Source organism: Eschrichtius robustus, chromosome 16 (assembly GCF_028021215.1).
Source record: "Eschrichtius robustus isolate mEscRob2 chromosome 16, mEscRob2.pri, whole genome shotgun sequence".
Taxonomy (NCBI): domain Eukaryota; kingdom Metazoa; phylum Chordata; class Mammalia; order Artiodactyla; family Eschrichtiidae; genus Eschrichtius; species Eschrichtius robustus.
In genome coordinates, this window is record NC_090839.1 from 3,625,000 (window position 1) to 3,643,213 (window position 18,214).

At 37.2% G+C, this 18,214-nt stretch overlaps 1 protein-coding gene across 4 annotated transcripts in view; it reads left to right on the forward strand.

The window, feature by feature from the left end:
- The window catches only part of SYCP2 (synaptonemal complex protein 2), a 74,677-nt gene that overhangs the window by 4,975 nt on the left and 51,488 nt on the right, over positions 1–18,214 (forward strand). For 3 of the 4 annotated variants that reach the window (XM_068524560.1, XM_068524559.1, XM_068524561.1), the window contains exons 2-6: positions 13,675–13,736; positions 14,635–14,778; positions 15,605–15,733; positions 16,534–16,638; positions 16,887–16,911. In XM_068524560.1, the coding sequence (XP_068380661.1) occupies positions 13,713–13,736; positions 14,635–14,778; positions 15,605–15,733; positions 16,534–16,638; positions 16,887–16,911 (427 nt within the window). In that variant the 5' untranslated portion in view covers positions 13,675–13,712. Of the gene's footprint in view, positions 1–13,674; positions 13,737–14,634; positions 14,779–15,604; positions 15,734–16,533; positions 16,639–16,886; positions 16,912–18,214 lie in introns of those variants that run through there. The other variant, XM_068524562.1, reaches the window with a different exon arrangement.

Here is an 18,214-nt window from a genome sequence, read left to right on the forward strand (position 1 = left end):
GCTATCCATTTTCATTTGGTAGTGTATATATGTCCATGCTACTCTCTTACCCCATCCCAGGTTACCCCTCCCCCTCCCCGTATTCCCAAGTCCACCCTCTAGTAGGGCTGCATCTTTATTCCCGTCTCGCCCGCAGGTTCCTCTGACCTTTTTTTTTTTTTTTTTAGATTCCATATATATGTGTTAGCATACGGTATTTGTTTTTCTCTTTCTGACTTACTTCACTCTGTATGACAGTCTCTAGGTCCATCCACCTCACTACAAATAACTCAGTTTCGTTCCTTTTCATGGCTGAGTAATATTCCATTGTGTATATGTGCCACATCTTCTTTATCCATTCATCTGTTGATGGACACTTAGGTTGCTTCCATATCCTGGTTATTGTAAATACAGCTGCAATGAACATTTTGGTACATGACTCTTTCTGAATTATGGTTTTCTCAGGGTATATGCCCAGTAGTGGGATTGCTGGGTCGTAGGGTAGTTCTATTTTTAGTTTTTTAAGGAACCTCCATGGTGTTCTCCATAGTGGCTGGATCAATTTACATTCCCACCAACAGTGCAAGAGGGTTCCCTTTTCTCCACACCCTCTCCAGCATTTATTGTGTTGTTTTTTTTTAATTATTCGAACAGAAAGTCACAAAAATTATAATCATCCTCATCAGCTCACTCAGTCCCATGTTCCAGCATTTATTGTTTGTAGATTTTTTGATGATGGCCATTCTGACCGGTGTGAGATGATATCTCACTGTAGTTTTGATTTGCATTTCTCTAATGGTTAATGATGTTGAGCATTCTTTCATGTGTTTGTTGGCAATCTGTATATCTTTTTTGGAGAAATGTCTGTTTAGGTCTTCTGCCCATTTTTGGATTCGGTTGTTTGTTTTTTTGATATTGAGCTGCATGAGTTGCTTGTATGTTTTGGAGATTAATCCTTTGTCAGTTATTTCATTTGCAAATATTTTCTCCCATTCTGAGGGTTGTCTTTTCGTCTTGTTTATGGTTTCCTTTGCTGTGCAAAAGCTTTTAAGTTTCATGAGGTTCCATTTGTTTATTTTTATTTCCATTTCCCTAGGAGGTGGGTCAAAAAGGATCTTGCTGTGATGTGTGTCATAGAGTGTTCTGCCTCTGTTTTCCTCTAAGAGTTTGATGGTGTCTGGCCTTACATTTAGGTCTTTAATCCATTTTGAGTTTATTTTTGTAAATTTATTTATTTATTTATTTATTTTTGGCTGTGTTGGGTCTTCGTTTCTGTGCGAGGGCTTTCTCCAGTTGCGGCGAGTGGGGGCCACTCTTCATCACGGTGCGCAGGCCTCTCACTGTCGCGGCCTCTCCTGTTGCAGAGCACAGGCTCCAGACGCGCAGGCTCAGTAGCTGTGGCTCACGGGCCTAGTTGTCCCGCGGCATGTGGGATCCTCCCAGACCAGGGCTTGAACCCATGTCCCCTGCATCGGCAGGCAAACTCTCAACCACTGCGCCACCAGGGAAGCCCCTGAGTTTATTTTTGTGTATGGTGTTAGGGAGTGTTCTAATTTCATTCTTTTACATGTAGCTGTCCAGTTTTCCCAGCACCACTTATTGAAGAGGCTGTCTTTTCTCCACTGTATATTCTTGCCTCCTTTATCAAAGAATAGGTTATCATATGTGCATGGGTTTATCTCTGGGCTTTCTATCCCTGTTCCATTGATCTATATTTCTGTTTTTGTGCCAGTACCATACTGTCTTGATTACTGTAGCTTTGTAGTGTAGTCTGAAGTCAGGGAGCCTGATTCCTCCAGCTCCATTTTTCTCTTTCAAGATTGCTTTGGCTGTTCGGGGTCTTTTGTGCTTCCATACAAATTGTGAAATTTTTTGTTCTAGTTCTGTGAAAAATGCCAGTGATAGTTTGATAGGGATTGCATTGAATCTGTAGATTGCTCTGGGTAGTAGAGTCATTTTCACAATGTTGATTCTTCCAATCCAAGAACATGGTATATCTCTCCATCTATTTGTATCATCTTTAATTTCTTTCATCAGTGTCTTATAATTTTCTGCATACAGGTCTTTTGTCTCCTTAGGTAGGTTTATTCCTAGATATTTTATTCTTTTTGTTGCAGTGGTAAACGGGAGTGTTTTCTTAATTTCACTTTCAGATTTTTCGTCATTAGTGTATAGAAATGCAAGAGATTTCTGTGCATTAATTTTGTATCCTGCTGCTTTACCAAATTCATTGATTAGCTCTAGGAGTTTTCTGGTAGCATCTTTAGGATTCTCTATGTATAGTATCATGTCATCTGCAAACAGCGACAGCTTTACTTCTTCTTTTCCGATTTGGATTCCTTTTATTTCTTTGTCTTCTCTGATTGCTGTGGCTAACACTTCCAAAACTATGTTGAATAATAGTGGTGAGAGTGGACAACCTTGTCTTGTTCCTGATCTTAGTGGAAATGGTTTCAGTTTTTCACCATTGAGGACGATGTTGGCTGTGGGTTTGTCATATATGGCCTTTATTATATTGAGGAAAGTTCCCTCTATGCCTACTTTCTGCAGGGCTTTTATCATAAATGGGTGTTGAATTTTGTCGAAAGCTTTCTCTGCATCTATTGAGATGATCATATGGTTTTTCTCCTTCAATTTGTTAATATGGTGTATCGCATTGATTGATTTGCGTATATTGAAGAATCCTTGCATTCCTGGGATGAACCCCACCTGATCATGGTGTATGATCCTTTTAATGTGCTGTTGGAGTCTGTTTGCTAGTATTTGTTGAGGATTTTTGCATCTATGTTCATCAGTGATATTGGCCTGTAGTTTTCTTTCTTTGTGACATCTTTGGTTTTGGTATCAGAGTGATGGTGGCCTCGTAGAATGAGTTTGGGGGTGTTCCTCCCTCTGCTATATTTTGGAAGAGTTTGAGAAGGATAGGTGTTAGCTCTTCTCTAAATGTCTGATAGAATTCGCCTGTGAAGCCATCTGGTCCTGGGCTTTTGTTTGTTGGAAGATTTTTAATCACAGTTTCAATTTCCATGTTTGTGATTGGTCTGTTCGTATTTTCTATTTCTTCCTGGTTCAGTCTCTGAAGGTTGTGCATTTCTAAGAATTTGTCCATTTCTCCAGGTTGTCCATTTTATTGGCATAGAGTTGCTTGTAGTAGTCTCTCATGATCCTTTGTACTTCTGCAGTGTCAGTTGTTACTTCTCCTTTTTCATTTCTGATTCTATTGATTTGAGTCTTCTCCCTTTTTTTCTTGACAAGTCTGGCTAATGGTTTATCAATTTTGTTTATCTTGTCAAAGAACCAGCTTTTAGTTTTATTGATCTTTGCTATCGTTTCCTTCATTTCTTTTTCATTTATTTCTTTTTTTTTTTTTTAATTAATTTATTTATTTTTAATTTTGGCTGTGTTGGGTCTTCGTTTCTGTGCGAGGGCTTTCTCTAGTTGCGGCGAGTGGGGGCCACTCTTCATTGCAGTGGGAGGGCCTCTCACTATCGTGGCCTCTCTTGTTGCAGAGCACAGGCTCCAGACGCGCAGGCTCAGTAATTGTGGCTCACGGGCCCAGTTGCTCCGTGGCATGTGGGATCTTCCCAGACCAGGGCTCGAACCCGTGTCCCCTGCATTGGCAGGCAGACTGTCAACCGCTGCGCCACCAGGGAAGCCCCTTCATTTATTTCTGATCTGATCTTTATGATTTCTTTCCTTCTGCTAACTTTGGGGTTTTTTTGTTCTTCTTTCTCTAACTGCTTTAGGTGTAAGGTTAGGTTGTTTATTTGAGATATTTCTTGTTTCTTAAGGTAGGATTGTATTGCTATAAACTTCCCTATACTGCTTTTGCTGCATCCCATAGGTTTTGGGTCGTTGTGTTTTCATTGTCATTTGTTTCTAGGTGTTTTTTGATTTCCTCTTTTATTTCTTCAGTGATCTCTTGGTTATTAAGTAGTGTGTTGTTTAGCCTCCATGTGTTTGTATTTCTTACAGATTTTTTCCTGTAATTGTTATCTAGTCTCATAGCGTTGTGGTTGGAAAAGGTACTTGATACGATTTCAATATCTTAAATTTACCAAGGCTTGATTTGTGACCCAAGATATGATCTATCCTGGAGAATGTTCCGTGAGCACTTGAGAAGAATGTGTATTCTGTTGTTTTTGGATGGAATGTCCTATAAATATCAGTTGAGTCCATCTTGTTTAATGTATCATTTAAAGCTTGTGTTTCCTTATTTATTTTCATTTTGGATGATCTGTCCATTGGTGAAAGTGGGGTGTTAAAGTCCCCTACTATGATTGTGTTACTGTCAATTTCCCCTTTTATGGCTGTTAGTATTTGCCTTATGTATTGAGGTGCGCCTATGTTGGGTGCATAAATATTTACAATTGTTATATCTTCTTCTTGGATTGATGCCTTCATCATTATGTAGTGTCCTTCTTTGTCTCTTGTAATTGTCTTTGTTTTAAAGTCTATTTTGTCTGATATGAGAATTGTTACTCCAGCTTTCTTTTGATTTCCATTTGCATGGAATATCTTTTTCCATCCCCTCACTTTCAGTCTGTATGTGTCCCTAGGCCTGAAGTGGGTCTCTTGTAGACAGCATATATACGGGTCTTGTTTTTGTATCCATTCAGCCAGTCTATGTCTTTTGTTTGGAGCATTTAATCCATTTACATTTAAGGTAATTATTGATATGTATGTTCCTATTACCATTTTCTTAATTGTTTTGGGTTTATTATCGTAGGTCTTTTCCTTCTCTTGTGTTTCCTGCCTAGAGAAGTTCCTTTAGCATTTGTTGTAAAGCTGGTTTGGTTGTGCTGAATTCTCTTAGCTTTTGCTTGTCTGTAAAGGTTTTAGTTTCTCCGTCAAATCTGAATTGAGATCCTTGCTGGGTAGAGTAATCTTGGTTGTAGGTTTTTCTCCTTCATCACTTTAAATATGTCCTGCCACTCCATTCTGGCTTGCAGAGTTTCTGCTGAAAGATCAGCTGTTAACCTTATGGGGATTCCCTTATGTGTTATTTATTGTTTTTCCCTTGCTGCTTTTAATATTTGTTCTTTGTATTTAATTTTTGATAGTTTGATTAATATGTGTCTTGGCGTGTTTCTCCTTGGATTTATCCTGTATGGGACTCTCTGCGCTTCCTGGACTTGATTAACTATTTCCTTTCCCATATTAGGGAAGTTTTCAACTATAATCTCTTCAAATATTTTCTCAGTCTCTTTCTTTTTCTCTTCTTCTTCTGGGACCCCTATAATTCGAAATGTTGTTGCATTTAATGTTGTCCCAGAGGTCTCTGAGACTGTCACTCAATTCTTTTCATTCTTTTTTCTTTATTCTGGTCTGCAGTAGTTATTTCCAGTATTTTATCTTCCAGGTCACTTATCCGTTCTTCTGCCTCAGGTATTCTGCTATTGATCCCTTCTAGAGAATTTTTAGTTTAATTTATTGTGTTGTTCATAACTGTTTGTTTGCTCTTTAGTTCTTCTAGGTCCTTGTTAAACGTTTCTTGTATTTTCTCCATTCTATTTCCAAGATTTTGGATCATCTTTACTCTCATTATTCTGAATTCTTTTTCAGGTAGACTGCCTATTTCCTCTTCATTTGTTAGGTCTGGTGGGTTTTTACCTTGCTCCTTCATCTGCTGTGTGTTTCTCTGTCTTCTCATTTTACTTAACTTACTGTGTTTGGGGGTCTCCTTTTCACAGGCTGCAGGTTTGTAGTTCCTGTTGTTTTTGGTGTCTGCCCCCAGTGGCTAAGTTTCGTTCAGTGCGTTGTGTAGGCTTCCTAGTGGAGGGGACTAGTGCCTGTGTCCTGGTGGATGAGGCTGGATCTTGTCTTTCTGGTGGGCAGGTCCACGTCTGGTGGTGTGTTTTGGGGTGTCTGTGGCCTTATTACGATTTTAGGCAGCCTCTGTACTAATGGATGGGGTTGTGTTCCTGTCTTGCCAGTTGTTTGGCATAGGGTGTCCTGCACTGTAGCTTGCTGGTCGTTGAGTGGAGCTGGGTCTTGGTGTTGAGATGGAGATCTCTGGGAGATTTTCGCCGTTTGATATTACGTGGAGCTGGGAGGTCTCTTGTGGACCAGTGTCCTGAACTTGGCTCTCCCACCTCAGAGGCACAGCCCTGACGCCTGGCTGGAGCACCAAGAGCCTGTGCTCCACGTGGCTCAGAATAAAAGGGAGGAAAAAAAAGAAGAAAGAAAGAAGATAAAATAAAATAGAGTAAAATAAAATAGTTATTAAAATAAAAAATAATTATTAAGAAAAAACTTTTTTTTAAGTAATTAAAAAAAAAAAGGACGGACAGAACTCTAGGACATATGGTAAAAGCAAAGCTATACACACAAAATCACAGAAGCATACACACTCACAAAAAGAGAAAAAGGGAAAAAAATACATATATCGTTGCTCCCAAAGTCCACCTCCTCAATTTGGGATGATTCGTTGTCTATTCAGGTATTCCACAGCTACAGTGTACATCAAGTTGATTGTAGAGATTTAATCCGCTGCTCCTGAGGCTGCTGGGAGAGATTTCCCTTTCTCTTCTTTGTTCAAAAAGCTCCTGGGGTTCAGCTTTGGATTCGGCACCGCCTCTGCGTGTAGGTTGCCTGAGGGCATCTGTTCTTCGCTCAGACAGGACGGGGTTAAAGGAGCCGCTGATTCGGGGGCTCTGGCTCACTCAGGCCGGGGGAGGGAGTGGTACGGATGCCGGGCAAGCCTGCGGCAGCAGAGGCCTGCGTGACGTTGCACCAGCCTGAGGCGTGCTGTGCATTCTCCTGGGGAAGTTGTCCCTGGATCTTGGGACCCTGGCGGTGGCGGGCTGCACAGGCTCCCAGGAGGGGAGGTGTGGATAGTGACCTGTGCTTGCACACAGGCTTCTTGGTGGCGGCAACAGCAGCCTTAGCGTCTCATGCCCATCTCTGTGGTCCGTGCTGATAGCCACGGCTCACACCCATCTCTGGAGCTCCTTTAAGCGGCGCTCTTAATTCCCTCTCCTCACGCACCAGGAAACAAAGAGGCAAGAAAAAGTCTCTTGCCTCTTCAGCAGCTCCAGACTTTTTCCCGGACTCCCTCCTGGCTAGCTGTGGCGCACTAGCTCCCTTCAGGCTGTGTTCACGCCGCCAACCCCAGTCCTCTCCCTGCGATGCGACCGAAGCCTGAGCCTCAGTTTCCAGCCCCCGCCCGCCCCGGTGGGTGCTTGTCAGCACCATTCCTCTGTGCAGGAATCTCTCCGCTTTGCCCTCTGCGCCCCTGTTGATGAGCTCTCCTCCATGGATCCGAAGCTTCCCCGCCGCCCACCCCCGTCTCCGCCCGCGAAGGGGCTTCCTAGTGTGTGGAAACCTTTCCTCCTTCGCAGCTCCCTCCCACTGGTGCAGGTCCCATCCCTATTCTTTTGTCTCTGTTTTTTCTTTTTCTTTTTCTTTTTTTTTTTTGCCCTACCCAGGTACGTGGCGAGTTTCTTGCCTTTTGGAAGGTCTGAGGTTTTCTGCCAGCGTTCAGTAGGTGTTCTGTAGGAGTTGTTCCACATGTAGATGTATTTCTGATGTATTTGTAGGGAGGAAGGTGATCTCTGCATCTTACTCGTCCGCCATCTTGAAGCTCCTCCATCCTTTGTGTTCTTGATCTGACTTCTGATACTCTCCCATGTTTTTGTCTCTGCTTCATTCCAGATAATATCTTCTGATACCACTTCCATTTCTAATCTGCTATTAAAACCATACATTTTATTCTTTCTTAATAATCTTCTTATTGACTATTTTTGTTTTTAGGATTATTTGGTCTTTTTTCAGATTTTCTGTGGCCTTCCTTTCTGCCCACCCCAGTTTCCAGTTCTCTGCCACAATTCTCAGTCTTGTATTATAATCGTTATGTACACAATACTCAGTTATTTTGAAGTATTTGTCTAATAACTACCATTTGGACGTCCTGTGGGTCTCTTTCTTTTGGCTAGTTCTGTTTCTCACCTTTTAATTAATTCATCCAAGTCTATGAGTTGTACTTTAAGTGCTGATTTGGTTGTATCCTATGGGATTTTATATGTTCACATTTTCTTAGTCACTTAAATATTTTGTCATTTCTATCTTTCTGTATCCCATGGAGTATTCACATGTATGTGTTTAAATTTCCAAATATATAGGAAGTTTGAAGCTATCTTGTAGCTGATTTCTAAATTTATTACATTGTGAGAACAGAATCTATTATGTTTATTCTTTTGCATGCATTTGTGTTTTGTTTTTGCTGTGGTGACTTAAGATTTTTCTCTTTTATTCTTACTCAGAAATGTCCTCACAGTATGTCTAGATGTACTTTTTCTTATTTATCCTGGAATTCCATGGACTTTTTCAACTTGTGGATGTTTATATGTTTATATTTGGGAAAGTTCTTGGCTATTATTCAGCTGTTGCCATCTCACTGCTCTTTTTTATTTAAAAATTTTTTCTGGATTTCTCTTTGAATAGATAGTGGAATGTGTGCATCTCTTCTTCATATCTCAACTTTTTATTCTATACATTTTGTTCCTTTGTGATCCTGTGATATCCTCAACTTTGTCTTTTTATTCCAAGGAATGTTCCCCCCTGAAGCTTTCAGGCCTATGGTGTAGTGGCAGTGGTGGACGCTCAGGGTTCTCTAGCCTACCTTGTTCCTCTTATGGTTCCTCATTAATCCCCCTGTTGGTTGCTGGCCTTCTGTACTTATTTCTTACCTCCATAATTGAGTTAATACAGGCTAAATTTCCATCTTCTGTGATGGCCTGGGGAGAAGGAGAGAAAGATTGAAGCCAAGCAGAAAATAGGTACACCCCTTGTTGGGAATTGGGAAAGCAAACCGGTGGGTCCCTGCATTCCCAGTATTTCCCAGGCAAGATGATAAAACAACTACCAACTATTTAGAGATCTTGGAATTATTGCTGGTATACAGGAATCCCCAGCTAGCCACAGACCTAGAGTCACCCATTTAGTATTTAAGCTAGAGCAGACAAACATAACCAGATGGGGCAAAACCACAGCTAAGTCGTGGATAGATTTGGATGGAGCAGCTGGACTCTGGCTGCTTAAGTGCAGAGGCTGGCCTTGGCGATTTCATTTCCCTCACAATAACCCGAACCCACATTTGACTGATCCCACGTTTTGGACCCCACCTACCTGCGTTTTAGTATGAATTTACTTTTAAAAAGGGTAAGTAAGTATAAATTACAAATAAAACTGAAGTTTCCCGTTGCCAAATAGCTGATTACAGTTCTGTGCAACTCTCTACTCTTCCTCCCCAGTAAGCTGACAGAGTGTCCTGAGTGGTGTAGGTGAATGTCACTCTACACACACACATACACACACACACACACACACAGGCGCACACATGCAGACAAATATGTGTATACTTATGTGCACCTAGAGGTATAATCATAAATAATACAAAATTTCTTTTTGCATGTAAGTGGCATTATGCTGTATTTATCATCTGGCAACATGTTTTTTTTTTTTTTTAATTTTTTTAAACATCTTTATTGAAGTATAATTGCCTTACAATGGTGTGTTAGCTTCTGCTTTATAACAAAGTTAATCAGTTATACATATACAATATGTTCCCATATCTCTTCCCTCTTGCATCTCCCTCCCTCCCACCCTCCCCATCCCACCCCTCTAGGTGGTCACAAAGCACCGAGCTGATCTCCCTGTGCTATGCGGCTGCTTCCCACTAGCTATCTATTTTACATTTGGTAGCGTATATATGTCCATGCAACTCTCTCACCCTGTCACATCTCACCCCACCCCCTCCCCATATCCTCAAGTCCATTCTCTAGTAGGTCTGTGTCTTTATTCCCGTCTTGCCACTAGGTTCTTCATGGCCGTTTTTTTTTTTTTTTTTTCTCCTTAGATTCTGTATATATGTGTTAGCATACTGTATTTGTTTTTCTCTTTCTGACTTACTTCACTCTGTATGACAGACTCTAACTCCATCCACCTAATTACAAATACCTCCATTTCATTTCTTTTTATGGCTGAGTAATATTCCATTGTATATATGTGCCACATCTTCTTTATCCATTCATCTGTCGATGGACATTTAGGTTGCTTCCATGTCCTGGCTATTGTAAATAGAGCTGCAATGAATATTTTGGTACATGACTCTTTTTGAACTATGGTTTTCTCAGGGTATATGCCCAGTAGTGGGATTGCTGGGTCGTATGGTAGTTCTATTTTTAGTTTTTTATGGAACCTCCATAGTGTTCTCCATAGTGGCTGTATCAATTTACATTCCCACCAACAGTGCAAGAGTGTTCCCTTTCCTCCACACCCTCTCCAGCATTTATTGTTTCTAGATTTTTTGATGATGGCCATTCTGACCGGTGTGAGATGATATCTCATTGTGGTTTTGATTTGCATTTCTCTAATGATTAATGATGTTGAGCATTCTTTCATGTGTCTCTGGGCTTTCTATCCTGTTCCATTGATCTATATTTCTGTTTTTGTGCCAGTACCAAACTGTCTTGATTACTGTAGCTTTGTAATATAGTCTGAAGTCAGGGAGCCTGATTCCCCCAGCTCCATTTTTCGTTCTCAAGATTGCTTTGGCTATTCGGGGTCTTTTGTGTTTCCATACAAATTGTGAAATTTTTTGTTCTAGTTCTGTGAAAAATGCCAGTGGTAGTTTGATAGGGATTGCATTGAATCTGTAGATTGCTTTGGGTAGTAGAGTCATTTTCACAATGTTGATTCTTCCAATCCAGGAACATGGTATATCTCTCCATCTATTTGTATCATCTTTAATTTCTTTCATCAGTGTCTTAAAATTTTCTGCATACAGGTCTTTTGTCTCCTTAGGTAGGTTTATTCCTAGATATTTTATTCTTTTTGTTGCAGTGGTAAACGGGAGTGTTTTCTTAATTTCACTTTCAGATTTTTCGTCATTAGTGTATAGAAATGCAAGAGATTTCTGTGCATTAATTTTGTATCCTGCTACTTTACGAAATTCATTGATTAGCTCTAGGAGTTTTCTGGTAGCATCTTTAGGATTCTCTATGTATAGTATCATGTCATCTGCAAACAGTGACAGCTTTACTTCTTCTTTTCTGATTTGGATTCCTTTTATTTCTTTGTCTTCTCTGATTGCTGTGGCTAACACTTCCAAAACTATGTTGAATAATAGTGGTGAGAGTGGACAACCTTGTCTTGTTCCTGATCTTAGTGGAAATAGTTTCAGTTTTTCACCATTGAGGACGATGTTGGCTGTGGGTTTGTCATATATGGCCTTTATTATGTTGAGGAAAGTTCCCTCTATGCCTACTTTCTGCAGGGCTTTTATCATAAATGGGTGTTGAATTTTGTCGAAAGCTTTCTCTGCATCTATTGAGATGATCATATGGTTTTTCTCCTTCAATTTGTTAATATGGTGTATCGCATTGATTGATTTGCGTATATTGAAGAATCCTTGCATTCCTGGGATGAACCCCACCTGATCATGGTGTATGATCCTTTTAATGTGCTGTTGGATTCTGTTTGCTAGTATTTTGTTGAGGATTTTTGCATTTATGTTCATCAGTGATATTGGCCTGTAGTTTTCTTTCTTTGTGACATCTCTGTCTGGTTTTGGTATCAGGGTGATGGTGGCCTCGTAGAATGAGTTTGGGAGTGTTCCTCCCTCTGCAATATTTTGGAAGAGTTTGAGAAGGATAGGTGTTAGCTCTTCTCTAAATGTTTGGTAGAATTCACCTGTGAAGCCATCTGGTCCTGGGCTTTTGTTTGTTGGAAGATTTTTAATCACAGTTTCAATTTCAGTGCTTGTGATTGGTCTGTTCATATTTTCTATTTCTTCCTGGTTCAGTCTCGGCAGTTTGTGCATTTCTAAGAATCTGTCCATTTCTTCCAGGTTGTCCATTTTATTGGCATAGAGTTGCTTGTAGTAATCTCTCATGATCTTTTGTATTTCTGCAGTGTCAGTGGTTACTTCTCCTTTTTCATTTCTAATTCTATTGATTTGAGTCTTCTCCCTTTTTCTCTTGATGAGTCTGGCTAATGGTTTATCAATTTTGTTTATCTTCTCAAAGAACCAGCTTTTAGTTTCATTGATTTTTGCTATTGTTTCCTTCATTTCTTTTTCATTTATTTCTGACCTGAACTTTATGATTTCTTTCCTTCTGCTAGCTTTGGGGTTTTTTTGTTCTTCTTTCTCTGATTGCTTTAGGTGCAAGGTTAGGTTGTTTATTCGAGATGTTTCTTGTTTCTTGAGGTAGGCTTGTATTGCTATAAACTTCCCTCTTAGCACTGCTTTTGCTGCATCCCGTAGGTTTTGGGTCGTCGTATCTCCATTGTCATTTGTTTCTAGGTATTTTTTGATTTCCCCTTTGATTTCTTCAGTGATCACTTCGTTATTAAGTAGTGTATTGTGTAGCCTCCATGTGTTTGTATTTTTTACACATCTTTTCCTGTAATTGATATCTAGTCTCATAGCGTTGTGGTAGGAAAAGATACTTGATACGATTTCAATTTTCTTAAATTTACCAAGGCTTCATTTGTGACCCAAGATATGATCTATCCTGTGGCAACATGTTTTTTAATCACTAAAACTGTTTGGCTGCAAACATCTAAAATTCTCGTCCATTTTATGTAACTCTGTTATGTTCACAAAATTGATTAGCATATGCCACATTTTATTTCTTCATTCCTTGCCCTCCCACCCATTCCTAGCTCCCATCTAGGTACTTTTGAATTTTCTCACTCAGAACGATGCTGCAGAAGCATCTTTATACTTGGTTCCCTATGTATGTGGAATCAGTGTTTCTCTGTGGATCAGATTTTTTCCCCTGGAGTTAATCTTTGGAAATGCAGGATATTTTTTTGCTCATCCCTTTTGTATGCCTCTTATGTATGTCCTCATTGGCACTTAAATATCTCTACTGGCATGTCTGCAAGAAAGTAGATTGACTAGTGCCTCTTGTTGCCTTCAAGATACACAGTCCTGTATTCCTCCTGGATTAAGTAATTAATTTCCCCTCTATGTTGGATTTCCTGAGGTTCTATTACAAAGCTCTTCATAGTACAGATTATTTTAAAATTGTTCTAGTTATGATGTCTAGAGAAGATTGTTTTATTTCTTTTCCTTTATAGGACTAACCTCCAAACCTCCAAATTGCATTTGCAAATGTTAGATGCTTTTGTTAAGATGGTGCTTAATGTAACCCTGCTGTTTCTTGTTTCCATTCTCTTTTGAAGGGAAAGATGTGTTTAGGTTATCTTTTCCTCCTTTCATTGCATATTTGTGTATTCTTACATATCCTGTTCTTTGGCAGTATACTTGCATATACGTCCCTTCTTAAATATTGTATTACTAGCTTAAATTTTATTTAGGCATTAATTCAAGATTATTTTTCTTCTTGTTCCCAAAGTTGGAACAAAGTTGGAATCTCTGATGAGGGAGGTTCACATTTATATTCTTTCAGTGACTAGTTTTGTGACCTTTTGGCAGGACTTTGACATTTATTTAAGTCATTTATAAAAAGGGAAGGCTTGAATAAATGATCTTCAGGCTTTCCTCCAGAAACTTCTTTGGACAGATTCAAATGAGTAATTTCATAAGCAGTGAGGAACTTGAAGAAACAACATTTATTGCCTTTGGTATAAGCAGCAATGCTCATTTATGTGTGTTAAGATTTTTAAACTGTAAACATATAAAATAGATTGTAAGATTCAGAAAGTATATGCTTTCTTTTGTAGGTGTTTGTTTTGTCCACCTGTTTTAAAATTAAGTCAAAATGCCAGTAAGACCAGGTCTCCAGGTATGTAGTCCTAGACCAAAAGGAAGTCTTTCATTTTAATTCCTAAAATCACTTTCTGTTTATTTATAGGTATTAAATGCTATCGTTTTAGGAAAGACAAAGCTTACTTGTTTTTATGAAATGGTCAAGAGTCAAATAATTGAAATAAAAATGTTATCCTTTTATTTTTTCAATAGATTTGTTTCCAAAAGCTTTATTAAGAATATAAAGTACTAAAGATGATTTATATCTGTCTCTTACATAGAAATGAATCATACACTGGCTGGATACTTTTATATCAAGGCTTAAAACTGTGAGATACTTGCATTTAGGAGAGTCATATTAATATATGAAAATTCCTTATTAATGGTGGTGTACTTTAATAGCAGGGATGGCAGATTTTGTAAAGCTTATAAATATAGAATATAATAAATAATAAATTATATGTGTATGTAATGCTTAAGTTATATTGGTTGGTATAGTTTCTAAAAAAGTGCTTTTACCTGTCTTTATGCAATTTTTTTTTTTTTTAACTATTTAAACTTCATGAAGAAATTGATAGATATGTTAGGGTTTTATCCATGGTATTAAGTATTAGTTACTATAAAGTTGATTTTTATTTCCTTCATTAACAGGTTTTTGTTGAGTTTAGCATAATGATGACTTTCCAATAAGAAATATGAAGTGGAAAATTAGTAAAATATATTTTTCCTGTATAGAGCTTATTATTATCAAAAAACTTAATCTCTAATTCTGTTACTCTGAATTTAATAGTGGACAGTTTTTTTAAATAAATGAATTGATATTATATAAGCTCTTGAGAATTTTCAAATGTGAAAACAATTCTTAAATTACTTGATTTCATAAGGTGACTAATTTGGGTTTTGATTCAATATATTTGCCATTTTCTATATTTCAGCAGTTGGAAAAATGCATTGATGATGCTTTAAGAAAAAATGATTTCAAACCTTTGAAAACACTTTTACAAATTGATATTTGTGAAGATGTGAAGATTAAATGCAGCAAACAGTTTTTCCACAAGTTGGATAACCTTATGTGCAGGGTAAATATTCATTTTTGTTGAATGAGTGTTACAGTTATTAGATACCACTCTACTTTTTAGGAAGAGATACTCCGTTGGAAGGAATGAATAAAAAGGCTTTGGCAAGCTCACTTATAACTATCTAAATAAATGCTTGTTTCACCACTTGCTTTTTGTGTGTGTTTGTTTGAGGAGTCCCAAATAACATGTTGGACTGTTGTTTTCTAAATAATATATACCAAAAAATCTGTGTTTACATAGTGTTTACCATTATTAACTGTTATCTAAATGGGAAAAACAGCTTACCTGTTTGAAGTTTAAACAACTTAATCTATTTTTTAAAAGCCTATCAGCATATTCTTCATGTTGTGTGGACAGTGCTTGGTGCTTGCAAAAAATAAAACAAACAAAAACAAATAAAAATCATCGAAGACCTTGTACTTGATTTGTCATGTATAAAGTATTTTTATACGTGATAAAAAAGTGATTATTGACAATCTCCACAGAATTTGACGTTTGTTACGAACTAGAAGAGTGAGTAAAAATTTCTTGTATCCCTTAGTTAAATGCATAGAGCTTTTTAGAATGGAAGATAACTGATTCATAATTCTAAAGTTTCTTGAGTTTATACATGTCTGCAATTTTGTACTGAGTTTGTCATTCACTGGCTGAGTGCCTGTAAGCAGGTTGCCTTTTTTAAACCACACTTTTGTCCTTTGCAATATGGAGATTATGATTATGATAATGACTAACACAGGATTTGTGAGGATTATAACGCTCCTAGCACAATGCCAATTCCATTCTATTTTGTATTTACAGATGTTTAAATGTATAATTTGCGTTTCAGGAGCTGAATAAAAAGGATATCCAAACTGTTTCAACCATTTTGGTTTCTTTTGGAAGATGTGGCAAAAATATCAGTATATTGGGGCGAGCTGGACTTCTAACTATGATAAAACAAGGACTAGTCCAAAAGATGAGTATAGAATATGTAACATATTTCTTTGAGGGAAATATGATTAAAGGTGTGTTTTCTAATTAAATGGTTCAAACTGTTGGAAAATAAATTTGGGAAGTGTATATAAAACTTCGAGATAAAATATTTTTATAACCTGTGGTATATGTTAGAAAAATAAAGATCACAAGGGAACTGTATACAGGGTCCTTGATAATTGTGTGAATTTAAGGTCACAAGACTCCCTAAGGCCTTTACTTGCTTTATTTTCTCTTTAGCTCATCTTAATCACTATCTAACTTAATTTACTTTTCTTTTTATATCATTTATTATTATCTATTTCCCATTTTAGAATGTAGGATATTGATTTTTGTCTGTTTTGTTCATTGTTGTATACCCAGCACCAAGAACAGTGCCTAAGACATAGTGTGTATTCAAATGTCTGAGTTAATAAAAATAAAATAATACCAAAACATTTCAAATAGTAAAAATGCCACAATAATCTAATGTGTAATGATTATTTTTTATCTATGAATATGAATGTACATGAACTAAGAATTTGAAGGGGGGGAAGTAAAGATTTTCTACTTGGAATTGGATTAACTTCATCCATTCCCATCTAAAAAATGGGAACATATAGTGAGCTACTAAAAAGCAAAAACAATGACAGTGTTTAAGAGCATAAACTTATTTTGATACAATACTGGAATTTTTATTTTTAATGTTTCTTTATTCTTAGGTTTACTGTTTGTATGAGTACATTCTTAAAATTATTAAAATTGAATTCAAAGTAACTAATGTATATACATTTCTTTTTCTACATGGTCGCCTGGTTTGAAAAATCCAAGGAGATTATTCTGAGTCAAGGAAATTCAAAAGATGAAGCTGTTATAAATATGATAGAAGACTTATTTGATCTTTTGATGGTAACAATCATATTGATTCACTGATGTTATAAAGCATGTGTTTATTTAAAAACAATTTGTGTTCTATATGCCCTGAGACTAAAAGTCACTAACAGGTTGGTTAGTGCATTTATCCTGATTAATTAGTTAGTACATAAAAGTTAAATAATTATTTGGTAAGTTCATATGTAACCTGTTATTTTAATACTATTTGTAATGGTTTGTAATATAAGATAGTAAGTTTTAAATTAAATATTATTCACTTTCAGGTCATACATGACATCGATGATGAAGGTATAATAAACATTTTATTTCTACTGGAACAGTAATTTGCTGTTAGAGTTTTGGTATAATCTTGCAATTCTTGTAGTATTGTCCTAATATTAGGAATTCATTACCTAATTCAGGGATCGACAAATTTTTTCTGTAAAGGGTCAGATAGTAAATATTTTAGGCTTTGTGGGCCAAGAAAAAAATTGATGGTATTATGTAGGTACTTATTTAACAAGAAAGAAAACAAATTTCCACAAATGTTGTATTGATGCAACTCAAAATATAATAATAATTGAGTACAGTGTTTTTGTAATACAGGTCTACTAATGAGAATAGCACTCTTTTTTGAGAAGATGACGTTTCTCTTAATTAAGGTTCAGAGTTAGTGTTTGCTGTTATAAAAATTAATTGCAAATATTCATTTGTTCATGCTTATCTGTAGTGAAATTTTGTGTATATTACATTAGAAAACGTCTTTTCATGCAGATAATGCCAAATACTGATACCAGTTCATGAGCATGATTTTTAATTGAGCATATTCATCACTTGGAAAGCATTTATAGAATTATATTAGACTTTTTTCTTAATATTTGCTTTTTAGAATGCCATTGCATTGCAGATTAATCACTTTCGGTTGAAGGTTAGGTGGAAGCTCCTCAGTTGCAGAGTTAAAATGAATTTTGAAATAGGGACATTTCCTTTGCACCTACATCAACGTCCAGAAACGCTGCTGGATCTGTAGTTGGAGCTTGGAAAAAATATATCCCCTATAAATTTGTTGTTGGAAATGGAGATGTCATTTCTTGTCTCAGCTTTTGACAGCCTAGGAGATGTATAAAGCAGCTGGACATTACTTGTGATTCAGATGACCTTTGTTTCATTGAAATAACTTTATTGAAGTATAAGTTTCTCATATACGCACTAATATTGCCTTGGACTTTGGTGTTGAATTCATTAAGAAACCCATCAACTCTGCAGCCCAAGCTAATTACCAAAGCCATTCATTTAGTGGTGGCTAATGATGGCTAAGTTCGTAAGAATGAATGAAATTCACCTGAGACTACCAGTTCAGTAAATCATGATAGATTCACATATTTCCACAGAGTACCTGCTGATGAATACAGCCATACAAAAAGGGACAGTGAGTTGGATTTAGTTTGTGGGCCATAGTTTGTCCTTGATCTAATGAAACAAAATTTTCAGAGTACACAGAGAGTATAGAACATGTTACAACTCATCATTTCACTTGTGCTTGGCAGTGCCTTATGTCAAACAATAAACTCAAGTTATTTTATCTCTGTGTTGGTTGAGGAAGAATTACCTA